This window comes from Mchenga conophoros, linkage group LG18 (assembly GCF_057382185.1).
Source record: "Mchenga conophoros isolate Kocher_MC1m ecotype Shallow Benthic linkage group LG18, M_conophoros_male_GT1.1, whole genome shotgun sequence".
Classification (NCBI taxonomy): Eukaryota; Metazoa; Chordata; class Actinopteri; order Cichliformes; family Cichlidae; genus Mchenga; species Mchenga conophoros.
The window spans coordinates 28,977,444-28,990,674 of NC_140543.1; the positions used below are offsets into that span (position 1 = coordinate 28,977,444).

At 42.7% G+C, this 13,231-nt stretch overlaps 1 protein-coding gene across 1 annotated transcript; it reads left to right on the forward strand.

Moving 5' to 3' along the window:
• The first annotated feature begins 535 nt into the window (after positions 1–535).
• Positions 536–12,158, forward strand: mmp14b (matrix metallopeptidase 14b (membrane-inserted)). The gene is made up of 10 exons (XM_085253889.1): positions 536–1,078; positions 7,397–7,545; positions 7,628–7,750; positions 7,847–8,154; positions 8,589–8,750; positions 8,947–9,107; positions 9,230–9,368; positions 9,465–9,615; positions 10,505–10,620; positions 10,732–12,158. The coding sequence occupies exons 1-10, from the start codon at positions 980–982 to the stop codon at positions 11,220–11,222; spliced, it is 1,899 nt and encodes a 632-aa protein (XP_085110015.1). The 5' UTR covers positions 536–979; the 3' UTR covers positions 11,223–12,158.
• Positions 12,159–13,231: the final 1,073 nt, after the last annotated feature.

Below are 13,231 nucleotides of genomic sequence, written 5' to 3' on the forward strand. Positions count from 1 at the left end.
CCCCCCCTTTTTTAGCACAGTTTGCTGCTTCGTGTAGCTAAATTATTATATGATGTTTACAGTGCATTTGAGCACTTTTTGAACACCCTTTATAAAAATCTGCGAAAATTAATATGTTAAAGATCAGAAGACTTAAAAAGCAGCAACATAATAGTCTACCATCTTCGGCTTGAAACGAGGTTTTAGGGAAAAGGCTGATTTTGGCTGAAGAGATGGCAGATGGCAGATATAGATGATCGGTTATTATCACATATATGGAAGCGAAGTAGATGACTGTACTGACAGATCACACTAAAATAACTAAAATCTTGAATACATTCCCAGATAAACTTTTGCATTTTGTCCTTATTTGGAACAGATTGAGCTGCTCGCTTCTGCAAACAACAAGGTTCCTACAGTTTAGGGCGCATTAACGCTTTAGTCCCAGTGAGGAGCCGTGCCAAGTCCGATGGGTCATCCGGTTGATTCTGAAGGGGCGGGCTTATTTCGGAGGGGGGTGGTTCACGTCGCTTTACTTTCCAACTAAAGTAGGCTATCAACTACCACGTCTGCAGAGGAGAGAGGGGGTCAAAATAAACCGACAAGAAAGATAGGACAGGAGGAGTAAGGACGGTTCCATCAAAGTCGGCTGCAACATCGGGAGCAGACCGCAAGCTGAATTTGGACATAAAGTACGCACCGCTTGCGGCTCCAGAGCCCCTTTACACAGTTCTCGTTTCAAGTAACGTCCGATTGTAATCTTGCCAATTCACCAAAACACGAGAAGAATGTACATGTTGGAGACACACGTCTAATAGTTTAAATCGTCCTGGCAACCACAGGGAAACAGTTTTTGTGTGTTTTGCGCGAAGTCCAAAGTTTTGCGCATGGGATGCTTCCCTCCCCCACACAGATAATGTTCTGACAAAAGAGAGAGAGAGAGAATCGAGCAACCTTCCCGAGGACATCTTCGTTTGTTAAATTTTTTGAGAATTGACTGATGGCACCTAAGCTGAAATCGGTAGCCCGGCTGCTGCTGCTGGCGGTGGTGTGGGAGCTGAGCGCGCAGGGAGCGACGGAGCGACAATTCAATCCAGAGGTGAGGAAAACATGCAGAATGCAGAACTAAAACCACATAAAGTTTTAAATGCGCATTAAACGATTAAAGTTGGATAAATATAAACTGGATTAAAACTGGATGAATACTCCATAAAGGCATAGATATTGTACACTTGGAACATGTATATCGCCAATAAATGCACTCAGTTAAAACAGTTAATAATGTTAGACAGTTGTGACATATAATTAAAGTTAAGGAGATCTTTTTCTATCTATGAGTTAATAATACATAGCAATTTTTTTGTTTATTATTATATTCATCTTTCAAATTTGTGTGGAGCTTGTTTTTTTTATGACTCCTATGCAGAATTTTTTTAGAACTTTGCATCCTGATAATAATTTCTGCAGCTGACTGTTGTTGGCACAGGGATATGGGAAATGGGCTCTGACCCTGGGTTAGAGGAAGCAGCCCTTAATGATGATAACGCTCGTGAAAACACAGAAATGCTGAGAGGGCAAAAGCAGCGGAGCCAGAGCAAAAGAAATGCATTCAATTGTATTGTGGTCGCTGCAGAGACTGAGGCAATTTTTGTGGGAACGGACTGAGGGATGGGGAGATGTAATTGTTGACATCTGTCCTGAGTTATGTCTGAGTACAGCACCAAAGGGGGGGTTACAGAAAGAAAGAGGTTCTGCAGCATCTCACCCTTTCTCATCTGTGGAAAAATACAACAGACTGAGCACTAAAAGTTTTCCAATATCTTCCAATAACAGCGCTGGCTACTATCAAGGCAGATACAGCTGAGATTTTTTCCCCTGCTGTTCACATCTGTTCCTTTCTCATCTTCTTTTGTATTGTTCTGATCTCATTTGTCTGTTTAGGTCTGTTCTTCTTGCAGAATCAGCAGCTCTCAAATCCCATAACCAGAGCAAAGTTAGGAACTTCTGTGTTAATGTTCCAGGAAGTGACTTTGTGATGATACTCCTACACACCTGCTTCCTTCAGTGCCATTAGAAAAAATAGGGCAAGGTCTTGCTCACACAGGACATCAAAGAATTCATATTTTTTTACATACAGTAGCGCCTGGAGTATCCTGCCTGTGACCAATGCAGTTATAGCTCAGCTTTATGCCAGTGGAAGAAAATGGAGCAAAGTTACTCAATTGACCTACATTTAGACCAGAGACTGCAAAGCGCCATCTGCTAAAAATGTAAACAATGTGTCGCCTACATAATTCACAATTTCGCTTTCACTCCACACACGCACGCTGTGCAGCAGTAAATCTAAGTGATTAATATTTTCTTATTCTGGGAAAGATTTGATTACATTTTGTCAAGATGGGCTTGTGGTTAAGTCAACTCCTTTTAGGCAAGCAGATTTCAAGGAATTTTTTCATATCAGCACATTTTAACAGCCAATACTCTACGGTGCAGAATTTTCTCATAAAAAAGTGCATTAGCTACCGGTGTGAACCACAAGTACGATAAAGGCCAGATATAAAGTGGATATTTGACCTGATAATTTCAAAATACTAGTATGAAGGTTGATTTCCTATTGTTACTTTGCACGACTGCAAGTTTAAAATAATTCACATTCTCAATCTTATTTGTCACCCAGTTCATCTGCTTGCTGAAAAAACGTCACTTTTAGCTCCAAGGACTCTGTTCTGTTCAGTCAGCTTTCTTCTGATTGACTAACTTTTTCAGGCAGAGCTGTGTATCTGAAATGCCCATATTAGGGATATCCCCTGGCAATTACATCATAAAGAACCATGAGGAGAAAACAGATTTGAAACCCAGTATTTACAGCAGTCTGAGCTTTTGCTCAACTGGGATTACCTGTGTAAACACTGACCTCATCATTTGAAACTTTGGCCTTGTTAAATATGAGTATGCACTGCTATAACAGGATAAAATAAATAAATAAGGAAGAGCATAATAAGCCTCTTTAATTAAAGCGAGTAATGCTGCAGATCATCTGGGCTTCGGTGAAGAACTTCAATTAATTAGATGAACATGTCTTGCCTATTTTATTTCTTTGGAAAATAATAAGTCATGCAACCCCCCCCAAAAAACCCCTTTCTGTCATCACATTCATCACGAATAGCATCAGTCAACAGTGTGCAATCAAATAAGGAAGTTAATGAGGATGATAAACGTGAAATGTCTGCACCGCAGGAAGCGGGCCTTTCCATCGCTAGTTAAGTTATGGTCAAAAAGTGCTTTTTTTTCTTTTCTTTTCTTTTTTTAACATAAGACCAAACTCTCCGTACAGTTGAGGAAATCTGACCTCATATGCTGCCTCCACAAACCCACAAGTCAGCGGGATTTTTTAAATTAATTTTTTTATTGACAATAAATAAAATTAGATCAGTGGTTACGTGTTGGTCAGTGGGTCTGTTTTGTGATATAGAGGTTGTGTGGACACAATTCATTTCCTGTGGCGTGTGGTAGAGACAGGAAGTGGGCAGCTTGGTGTGTCAGCAACCACCTGCCTATCACACACACACATCTTTTTTTTCCCCCCTGTGCTCGAATCTGCAGAAATGGCTGCAAGCCGAGGTCATTCAGTACAAAGAATGACTTCAGCTCGTAGCTAATTGTCATGAAATTGTCATGAAATGAGATGATGAAAGCGAGGCAGGGAGGACACTGAGGAGCCTGTCACAGACCAGAAAGGGGGCTATTGTGGAGATGGGAGTGATGCAATCTTTTTTGGAAAAGACGGAAAATGAAGCAACTGTCCAACTGTACGAGACAGGATAAAGATCATAGTTGTCATGCACACATCCTGTGTGAGTGTACTGGATGTCACACTCCCTCTGTTCCCAAAGAGAACAATTACACAGGTAACTTGATACTAGTCCCATGCTGGACTAGTCTTGTTAGTCGTTTAGAGGAAGCAGTTGATGTGCAGTTAATAAGTGCAATACATATTTATACTGGAAAAGAAAATCGTGAGAGAATTGTGATCTCAATTCTAAGCCAAAAAATCGTGATTCTCATTTTATGCAAAATCGTGCAGCCCTAGCAGGAGTGCATCGTTTCCAGGAAGCCATTGTTTTAATAATCAGCAGTGGGTGGTCTTTCCTTGGGGAAAGGTGTTAACTGAAAATAAGGTAATGTTCAAAGTCATCATGTCATTTCCTGTAACTAAAACAAAGAGGCCAAATTTTTTTTAGGATAAAATTCTTCCTTTTTCCTGGGATTGACTGACTCCTCAAATGACACTGGCAGAGATGAATTTTTCCACTCTTGTGTCATCGGCTCTTTCTGGTGTTGGCTAGAGAGAGGTTGTTTAATAGACACCAGCTGGGGGATTACACACAACCAAAGGGGTTTCTGCTTGTGTGTGCTCAGGAGCTGTTGGCCAGAGGGGTCAGAGAGGTTGTAAATGCCCTCCTGAGCCAAGAGCATAGCAGGAAAATGCCTATAAAGTAGAGGAAAAAAAAAAAGTTAATAAAGTTACCTACCCACAATAAACTCCCTGAAGTACACACGGGCGCCATAACCTGCTGTTGCACATAAAGTGGGAGTCATAATTTCATACATTTAAGACATGTGACAGAATATCACAGCTTTCTGGATGGAGTGGGTGGATATGTAATGATGAGCTCTCTTGCCCTGTGTGTGCGCTTTATACTGAGCATGCCTCAGTTGGACTCCCATCGCTGTTGACCAGAGTTTCTTTCCATTGGCCTTCAGCAAATGGAACAACTGACTAACTATGCCTTCTTCTTCTCCTCCTCATCCTATGCAAAATGAGCACACTGCCTAGAAACATCCACAGCAAACATTGTCTGCTTCTTGTAGGTCTTCCATTAAACAATAAAGTCAGTCGCTGCACATGAGTGAGCTTTACATCAAAGTGCTGGACTGGCAAGGTTCCTTTGCTTCCTACTCCCTCTGTGCATGGGTAAATATCAAGGGGTGATGACTACATTTAACACAAGTGCTTCCAGGCATCAGTTTAAAGTGTTGCTCATTACTCAAATTGTAGTAAAAATCTAGTAAAATGGACAGCCTAACACTAAGTCAGTTGTCACACCTCCATGTTTTTCCACAAACATGTAAAGGAACAGGAAACATGATATCATTTGAGCTTTGAAATCATTGGTAGTAAATAAGTTGATGTGTGTGTGTGTGTGTGTGTGTGTGGGGGGGGCAGTTGGAAACCACTGCTTCACATCAAAAGACTGTATTAGTTTAGACTATCCTTTCTTATTCTTCTCTAAATACTCACCACTTCCTCTTCCTGCTGCTGCTTTAGTTGCTCCAGTTATTACCGTGGGCAAAAATAGCGTGGTGCGACAGTGAATAAGACTTTGTCAGAGTCACCTGTGGGACCTATGAATGGGGCGTGGGAGCCTTAAAGTTAAAACAAGTGTTCGGTGTCATTCAACAGAAGTCTTTTGACTGAGCCGAGGGCAAAATTGGGCCTTTTGTAGAAAAGAAAACAGGGAATGTGTGAACTGGAAGAATATGGTTTCGAGCTCAAATCAGGTCTTAAAATCTCTTACATTTGTGGCAAATTATCCAAGTTGCTAATGGTTGTATTTGACTCTGGTACAAGCAAAACCTTTATTTGTTTATCCCAGCAAACTGCAGGCGTTTCATTATGACCGTTAATTACAACCTCTAAATCCCACTAGCCTTCATCTTTCCTTCCTTGTGCTCCTCTTTTTCCCGCTCATGCAGCCGCGCTGTAACAGTGACTCTTTATGTGTCCACTGGAGCTCCATGGGTGAGTCAAGACGAGAAAGGGCTCATTCAGGAGTAAAGTCTAAACACGTAGACCTCCATGTCTCTCTAGGACAGACAGAGAGGCAGAGATTAGACTTGCAACGTCCTCCAAAGTTGCCATTCAGCTCAGGGCCAAACAGTTAAGCTGAATGAACATCAGGAGCATCAATACTGACCTAAAGCCCAGAGTCGGACAACCACGTCAGCACATTCACTTACTGTACATTTTCAGTGGAAAACTCTAAAATAAGCGAGTTGATTTATTTAGCTTTAACTGTGTTTAACATCCATTAGCAGCAGCAGATAGGCATTAACAACAATAATCGAGCGGCTCAGGGTGTGGTTGTTCATGAGTATTTACCCTCAAGTCTGTGGGTTTTCCATAAGAGAGGGATGAGGCAGAGGAGAAGGGGTGGAGTGAAGAGGCGAAGACAGAGACATGAACGTGGGGGGAAGAGTTTGACTTTGAGGTTTGGATGCGACGAGGAAGAAATTCCCAGTTAAATTACTGACTGACTTTACTGCTTGACTGGAGACCTCGACTGAGGTTGCCCAAGGCCTGAGTCTCACCCTGGGACACTCCCTATCTTTTTCTCTTCTGTTTTCCCAATGTCCTTCTCTGCACATACTCTACAGCAACTGCGCCTATAATTCTGAATCCAGTTGAAATAATAGATCCCGCTAAGCTGCAAAGTCACGTCAGGCTCTGCCAAACAAAGACAAAAGTCATTAGCAGCTCCAAACCATAAAACGCATCCTGAACGTGCCACGACAAGCTCACAAAGTCACTGTACAGGAGAATATCAGAGCGGTCTTGGTTTCCACCACGCTCACAATAGCCTCAGTGTTATTTTTCGTCTCTTGCTTGAGAGGGAAGGAGTTCAGGAGAAGCTGTGTGGGAGAGGTGCGTAGCAGAGCTGTCGGCACCGGTCCAAATGTCAAACCAGCACCGCAGGCAAATGGGTTTCCAGGGGAAAATAAGGTCAAGTTTAGCTGAGAGTGAGGGATTTGGAGCACCAGAGAACTCGGTGACCATCATAATATGCTCTCCAAATGCTTTAAAAAAACGCTTTCATTTATGAATTGTACAAACTCGATGACTTTAGCTAGAACTGATGTAGGTACAGACTAACATGAGTTTTAAACTTTAACTGTGTCCTCATTCAGTGTCTGTGTCAGGGTTTTGGATGAAACCTGAGCCGTCCTTGTCTTAAGCTTTTTTTGGCTCCTCAGGCCAGTTCTACTTTCAGTCCACACATACTGGAGAGTCCAGTGTTGATGGTTGAATAGCTTTTGTGTTTAGTCACGACATGGAGACGTGCCAGTTGCTTGAAAGTGATGTTGCTCCCTCTGGCTACGAGATACAAAAACACAGAAAGAAGTTATTTAAGAGCTTATTCTTGCTGTCGGCGTGGAATGTGTTTTCATCGCAGTCGCAGGAAAACATCCTGTTCTCATATTCCGAGTAACCAATGATCAACATTTTCAGGTGACGTGCGGAGTGTTTTTGTGTCTGTTTTTCATTTTTGTTTCTTTGCTAAAAGTGGAATTTCCTCACTATATTGTGCAAGACTTCTCATCATGTTTTCCTTTTTTATCCTGTTTTCCACTGCAGTCATGGCTACAACAGTATGGGTACCTTCCCCCAGGGGACTTGAGAACCCATGCCCTTCGCTCCCCAAACTCCATCTCCTCCGCCATCGCTGCCATGCAGAGGTTCTACGGCCTCACTGTCAGTGGTACCTTTGACGCAGACACCGTCAAGTGAGTATCACGCAGTGTCGTTTTTTTCAAGCACATTTAAGCGTACGTTGTCATGAGCGCGGTGTGTCTTACTGTCTGGCAGGGCCATGAAGCGACCGCGCTGTGGTGTCCCTGATAAGTTTGGTGCTGAGCTCAAGAGCAACCTGAGGAGGAAGCGGTACGCCATCCAGGGCCTGAAGTGGCCCAAGACAGAGATCACTTTCTCGTAAGTCACAGAGTTATGAAATAAACATGAAGCAGCCTGCAATTATGTCTCTGTAAAAAGGAATTAACTGTCTCGCCTTTTTAACACACTGTTTAGTATACAGAACTACACCCCAAAGGTGGGTGAGTATGAGACCTACGAGGCCATCAGGAAGGCCTTCAAGGTGTGGGAGGGCGTCACCCCGCTTCGCTTCCGGGAAATTCCCTACAGCTACATACGGGACAAAGTGGAGGAGTTTGCTGACATCATGATATTCTTTGCTGAGGGTTTCCACGGTGACAGCAGCCCATTTGATGGCGAGGGGGGATTCCTGGCACACGCCTATTTTCCTGGCATTGGCATCGGTGGAGACACTCACTTTGATTCGGCTGAGCCGTGGACAGTTGGAAACCGGGACCTGTTAGGTAAAGTTTCATGTTGAAACTGAAATTTCAATAGATGACTAATTCCCCAAAACCTGACACAAGAAAAACTTAAATGTTGGGAGGGGACCTCTCTGACTCTGTTTTGCTGTCAAAAGCAAAACCTAAGCCGCGACAGGCCCCAGCTTGTGCTTGTGCACTTCAGGCAGTGAATACCTGTGTGCGAAAATGCAGCAGACACAAACTGCAGCGTCAGCTCCTCGAGTCTAACACATCTTCACATGAGCTGCTGATGATTTTATTTTTAACTACTTGGTGTCTAGTTGTGTGCTTCTGAGTCACTTGAAAATAAGGAAACAGCACTTTTTCCTCATTCTCCTTTAGGACTCTGTCTCAAAATCCTCCCACTTTATGTCTAACACTTTGGCCTAATTTTTAAAAAGTTGCTGTAATTTTTCTTGTTGATGTTGTTTCAGGGAATGATATTTTCCTCGTTGCTGTGCATGAACTTGGTCACGCCATGGGTCTCGAGCACTCTAACGACCCCTCAGCCATCATGGCTCCGTTCTACCAGTGGATGGACACTGAGAACTTCCAGCTCCCAGATGATGACCGCAGAGGCATACAGCAGCTTTATGGTTTGTACAAATCACAATTAATCATTATCATTCTACACTAGGGATTAAAGACTAACCCGAAAAATTACATTGTAAATTACAGCATGAGTAATTTCTGTTTTTATCCATCCAAAGATGGATAAAAACAGATTATTTTGCTGCTTTAAAGTTAAGGCTTTGCTGTTTAAAGAAATGTTCGATGTCCTTACTCACAAAGGGTCAGGCTCAGGTCCACAGCCCCCACCTGTAACACCGCGTTCACCTTACAACCCCCCCGATCCCCCACATTCACCTGACAAGCCTCACTTCGGCCCCAACATCTGCGATGGGCACTTTGACACCATCGCCATCCTCAGGGGAGAAATGTTTGTGTTCAAGGTAAAAAGCTGCTGGAGAAAGTTTGGGCCATTTATAGCGATATCATTTATAGATTGTTATCTTGTTGTCTATGTCATCTTGTAAGTTTCTGAGAATTTTCTTTCTTTTTTTCCCCCTATCAGGATAAGTGGTTTTGGCGGGTGCGTAATAACCACGTGTTGGATGGATACCCAATGCCAATTGGTCACTTTTGGAGGGGCTTGCCCACTCATATTAATGCTGCATTTGAAAGGGATGATGGGAAATTTGCTTTCTTTAAAGGTAAGTCTGGCTTTAACATATTGCAAAGAAATTATTTTACTATTATTATGAAATTAAAAAAACTTCTCTCGGGTCCTCGGTTTTATTGCTCTACAGGAGACAGGTACTGGGTGTTCACCGAATCAATTCTTGACTCTGGCTACCCCAGGAGTCTTAAAGAGATGGGCACAGGGCTTCCCAAAGATCGAATAGACGCTGCTCTCTACTACACCCCCACTGGACAGACATATTTCTTCAGAGGAAACAAGTTAGTCATTGTCCGTTTTGTGTGTGCGTGTGTTTATCATATGCAGAAGTTTCAAAAGTAGGTGATTACAAGGAAACTCCCCCTGACATCACCGCCAGTAAAATATATGTTTTGACCATATGAGGTTAAAACATGTAAACTCAAACACTTACCATCCAATCCAAATCTGCCTCTCAGTTAAACAAGAAAATTCACCTTGAGGGAACTGTTACGGTTGCTGAGCTTTTCCATGGGTATAAAAAGTGGATGACATGTGGCAGTTGAATTGTAGCAGTCGGATTATAAAGTGAATATAGCTACTATAGTTACTATAGTTACTGCACTTTTCCTAAGACCTCAGCTCGCGGTCGTTTTGGTTCTAGAAGAGTTCGTGGTAGTTGAGCGGCAGTGTCTGCAGAGACAACACTGACTGTGGCTGTGCAGTTTTTACATTAGAAAGCAAGTCAAGAAAGTTAGTTAAGGTCTGTAAGGACAGTTCTTAAGTTAAGTCAAGTCACTCTACACAAGTCAACTACAAATGGTCTACACCAGTTTGAAGACTAATGCCTAGCTTCAAGTCCTGTAGGCACAAACAGGTCTATCAACACCAAGTTCTGAACCATTTAAAGCAAAGAAAACTCAAGTTCTGAGTAATCTGTGGCAGGTTCAATTTAATTGAACTAGTTTAAAGCTATCCAAAACTAAACCCAAGTCTATGTCTGTTCTCAACTCCAACCGAGTCGTGTATTTAGTTTGAGACAAGTCCAAGATAAGTGTAATGTCAGGTCTTTTAGGAAAAACCAGAGTCCATCCACAACTGTTTATGTGGGTAAAGAGGAGAGTTTCTAGCTCTGGCCGAATCATCAGTTCACCATATCTCTTTTTTTTCCTCCTCTCGTTTCCTGTTTAGCTATTACCGTTTCAATGAAGCGTCCCAGACAGTTGACGATGGCTATCCGAAATCTATTAGCGTGTGGCAGGGCGTTCCTGATAACATCAAGTCAGCCTTCATGAGCAAAGATCAAGGTAAGGGTGGCATGTGTCAGATTATCTAGATTATTCATCACATCTTACTGTGACTGGATAGTTATTGGTACATGTTGTTTTTTACTTACACGTCTTTCTTCCACCCTTCAGCGTACACCTACTTCTACAAAGCCAACAAATACTGGAAGTTCAACAACCAGGTGATGCGAGTGGAGCCTGGATATCCCAAATCAGCCCTTCGTGACTGGATGGGCTGCCCCAATGAAGACCCCAAGACAGATGGAGGAAGAGGCGGAGGTGGACATGACAAGGACAAGGAAAGGGAGAAGGAAAGGGAGAGAGAGAGGGAGCGAGAGAGGGAGAGAGAGAGGGAGAGAGAGAGGGAGAGAGAGAGGGAAGACAGAGACAGAACTAGAGATAGAGAGAGGGATAGAGAGAGGGAGAAGGTGATTGAGAGGGAGGAGGAAATTGATGTGAAAGTTATTGAGACAGATAGTGGCAGCGGGGCAGCGGCGTTTGTTGTGCCGCTGTTTCTGGTAGTGTGTGTGATCGCAACGTTGGCAGCCTTGCTGTTTTTCCGTCGTTACGGTACCCCCCGCCGACTCCTCTACTGCCAACGATCTCTATTGGACAAGGTGTAGTTAGAGATGGAGGGGCAGAAGAGAGGAGAGAAAGAAGGCGAGAGAAGAAGAAGAAAACGCGGTGGAGAACGTTCGACGCAGATAAGGGAGCAGGACAGAAAGAGACGGAACAGGAGAAAGAGCCGAAGGAAAACTGTCAGACTTGCATTTTCAACTCTTCTTACCACTTCCAGATTCCTTTGACTCTATCTCTCAACCACTCAGCTCTTTCCAATTTTCTCCTTTCTGACTCTGCCTCTCTTCTCGCGGTTACTGACGCCAGCTCATTGCTGTTTGTTTTAGCCTTTTTCAATGTCATATTTTTAGTTTTTGTCAGTGGTCAGTGTTTGTGTTCTCGTGAATTTTCCACTTCGAACCTGCGTCTTCATGACATCCATTTCAGCATGTTTCTGTGCGTAAGCAGACGCCGTTGTTTCATCGCTCGGCCAAGTGCCCTTTTTTTTTTTAATTTGCACACCCTCACTTAAACACAAAATCCTGGAAACCACGGCGGCACAGTCATCTGTGTTTCTTAATCTTCCAGTAAAGCAACATGTCAGGAGCCAGCAGGGACAATAAAAGGGAAACATTAGCTTGCATCCTTATGAAGCATGAGATACACTCCTATCAGAGTAAAGCAGTAAATGCAACAGTGTATTTTCTTTTTTTTTTAAATGTCTTTATTGTTATTATTATAAATGATGTTGTCATTACTATTATGACTATTACTATTATTGTTGTTGTCGTCCACCATGTAAAGAATGTTTTTTTTTTGTATATTGTCATTAAAAAGTCCTGCTGGACAGTGACATACAGTTTTGAAAGTGGCCTTAATTTTATACATGTGGGAACAGTGAATGGGGAAATGGGGTTATGTATTCTTGAAACTTGATTGTTTTTTTTTTTTTATACCTTGAATCCATCTCAAATGAAAATAAATTGAAGACCTGAAAATGACTCCTTTTTGTCATCGTACTTACTTTTGTACAGTTTTTCGAATCATGGTGCTACATTGCTAGTCAGGGGTTAGATTAACAACAATAATAATAATAACATTAGTGACAGTGATAATGATGACCATCTAGCCTTCTCAATCAGAACTGTGTGTGTGTGTACTCACTTATAAGCTTTTCGTACAAAAATAAAGTAATTTCAAAAGGCTTCATGTGCTTTGATCTTCACTTAGTCTTTGATCAACTTTGATAAAATCTTTCTCTCGCCTGCCTTGTTCACCTTTACTGATCATATTGGTCGTTGCTGTTTTACATCTGGCCTTCCCCAGTCTCCCCGGACCTCCAGGTTTCTTGTTCCCCGACCGCACCACTCTGCTCTGCTTTACTGGGGCTCGGAAACTGGCAAGCCAGAAACTGGGTTGGAAAACACGGACTGGATCCAGAGCTTAAGTAGAAACAGAGATGAAGATGACTGTATAAACCCGTTGCTGCACAGCAGGAAAACATATCTTAACTATATAGCTAGAGGGAGAGGGTGTGCATGCGTGTGTGTTCTTGGGTATATTTCTATTCTTATGAGGACCACATAGCCTCTGCAAGTATAAGATGACAAGGAAAAGCGTGCAAAGTCCCCCAAACTATCAAACTATTATCAAGACTTTGAAGTTGGAAAAGTAGTTTCACAATTTGATTAATGTAGGTCCTGACAAACACATTGGCACAAACAAGCACTCGTGCATGTTCTGAAAAACTGTAAATGCCTGTACGTGTGTGTTATCCACTGTGTTTGTGTGCACCCCCGTCCAACACGAGCCAATAAACGCTCAAACACCAAGCCTAGGCGTCTCCCCACTCCTTAATGATTCCACTAATGAACAACTGGCATACAGACACGAGACATGCCGTAAAGACGACTGACTGCAACAGAACAAGAGTGGGTGAGGGTGGAAGCCGGGAAGGCAGCGCTTCTATGATTTGCTATGATAACACCGACGGGGTTTTGTGCACTTTTGCTCTGTTCCTATTGTGTTTAAGAGATTCTGGGCGCCCATTCTTCTCCACTTCTCGCTGCAGTGT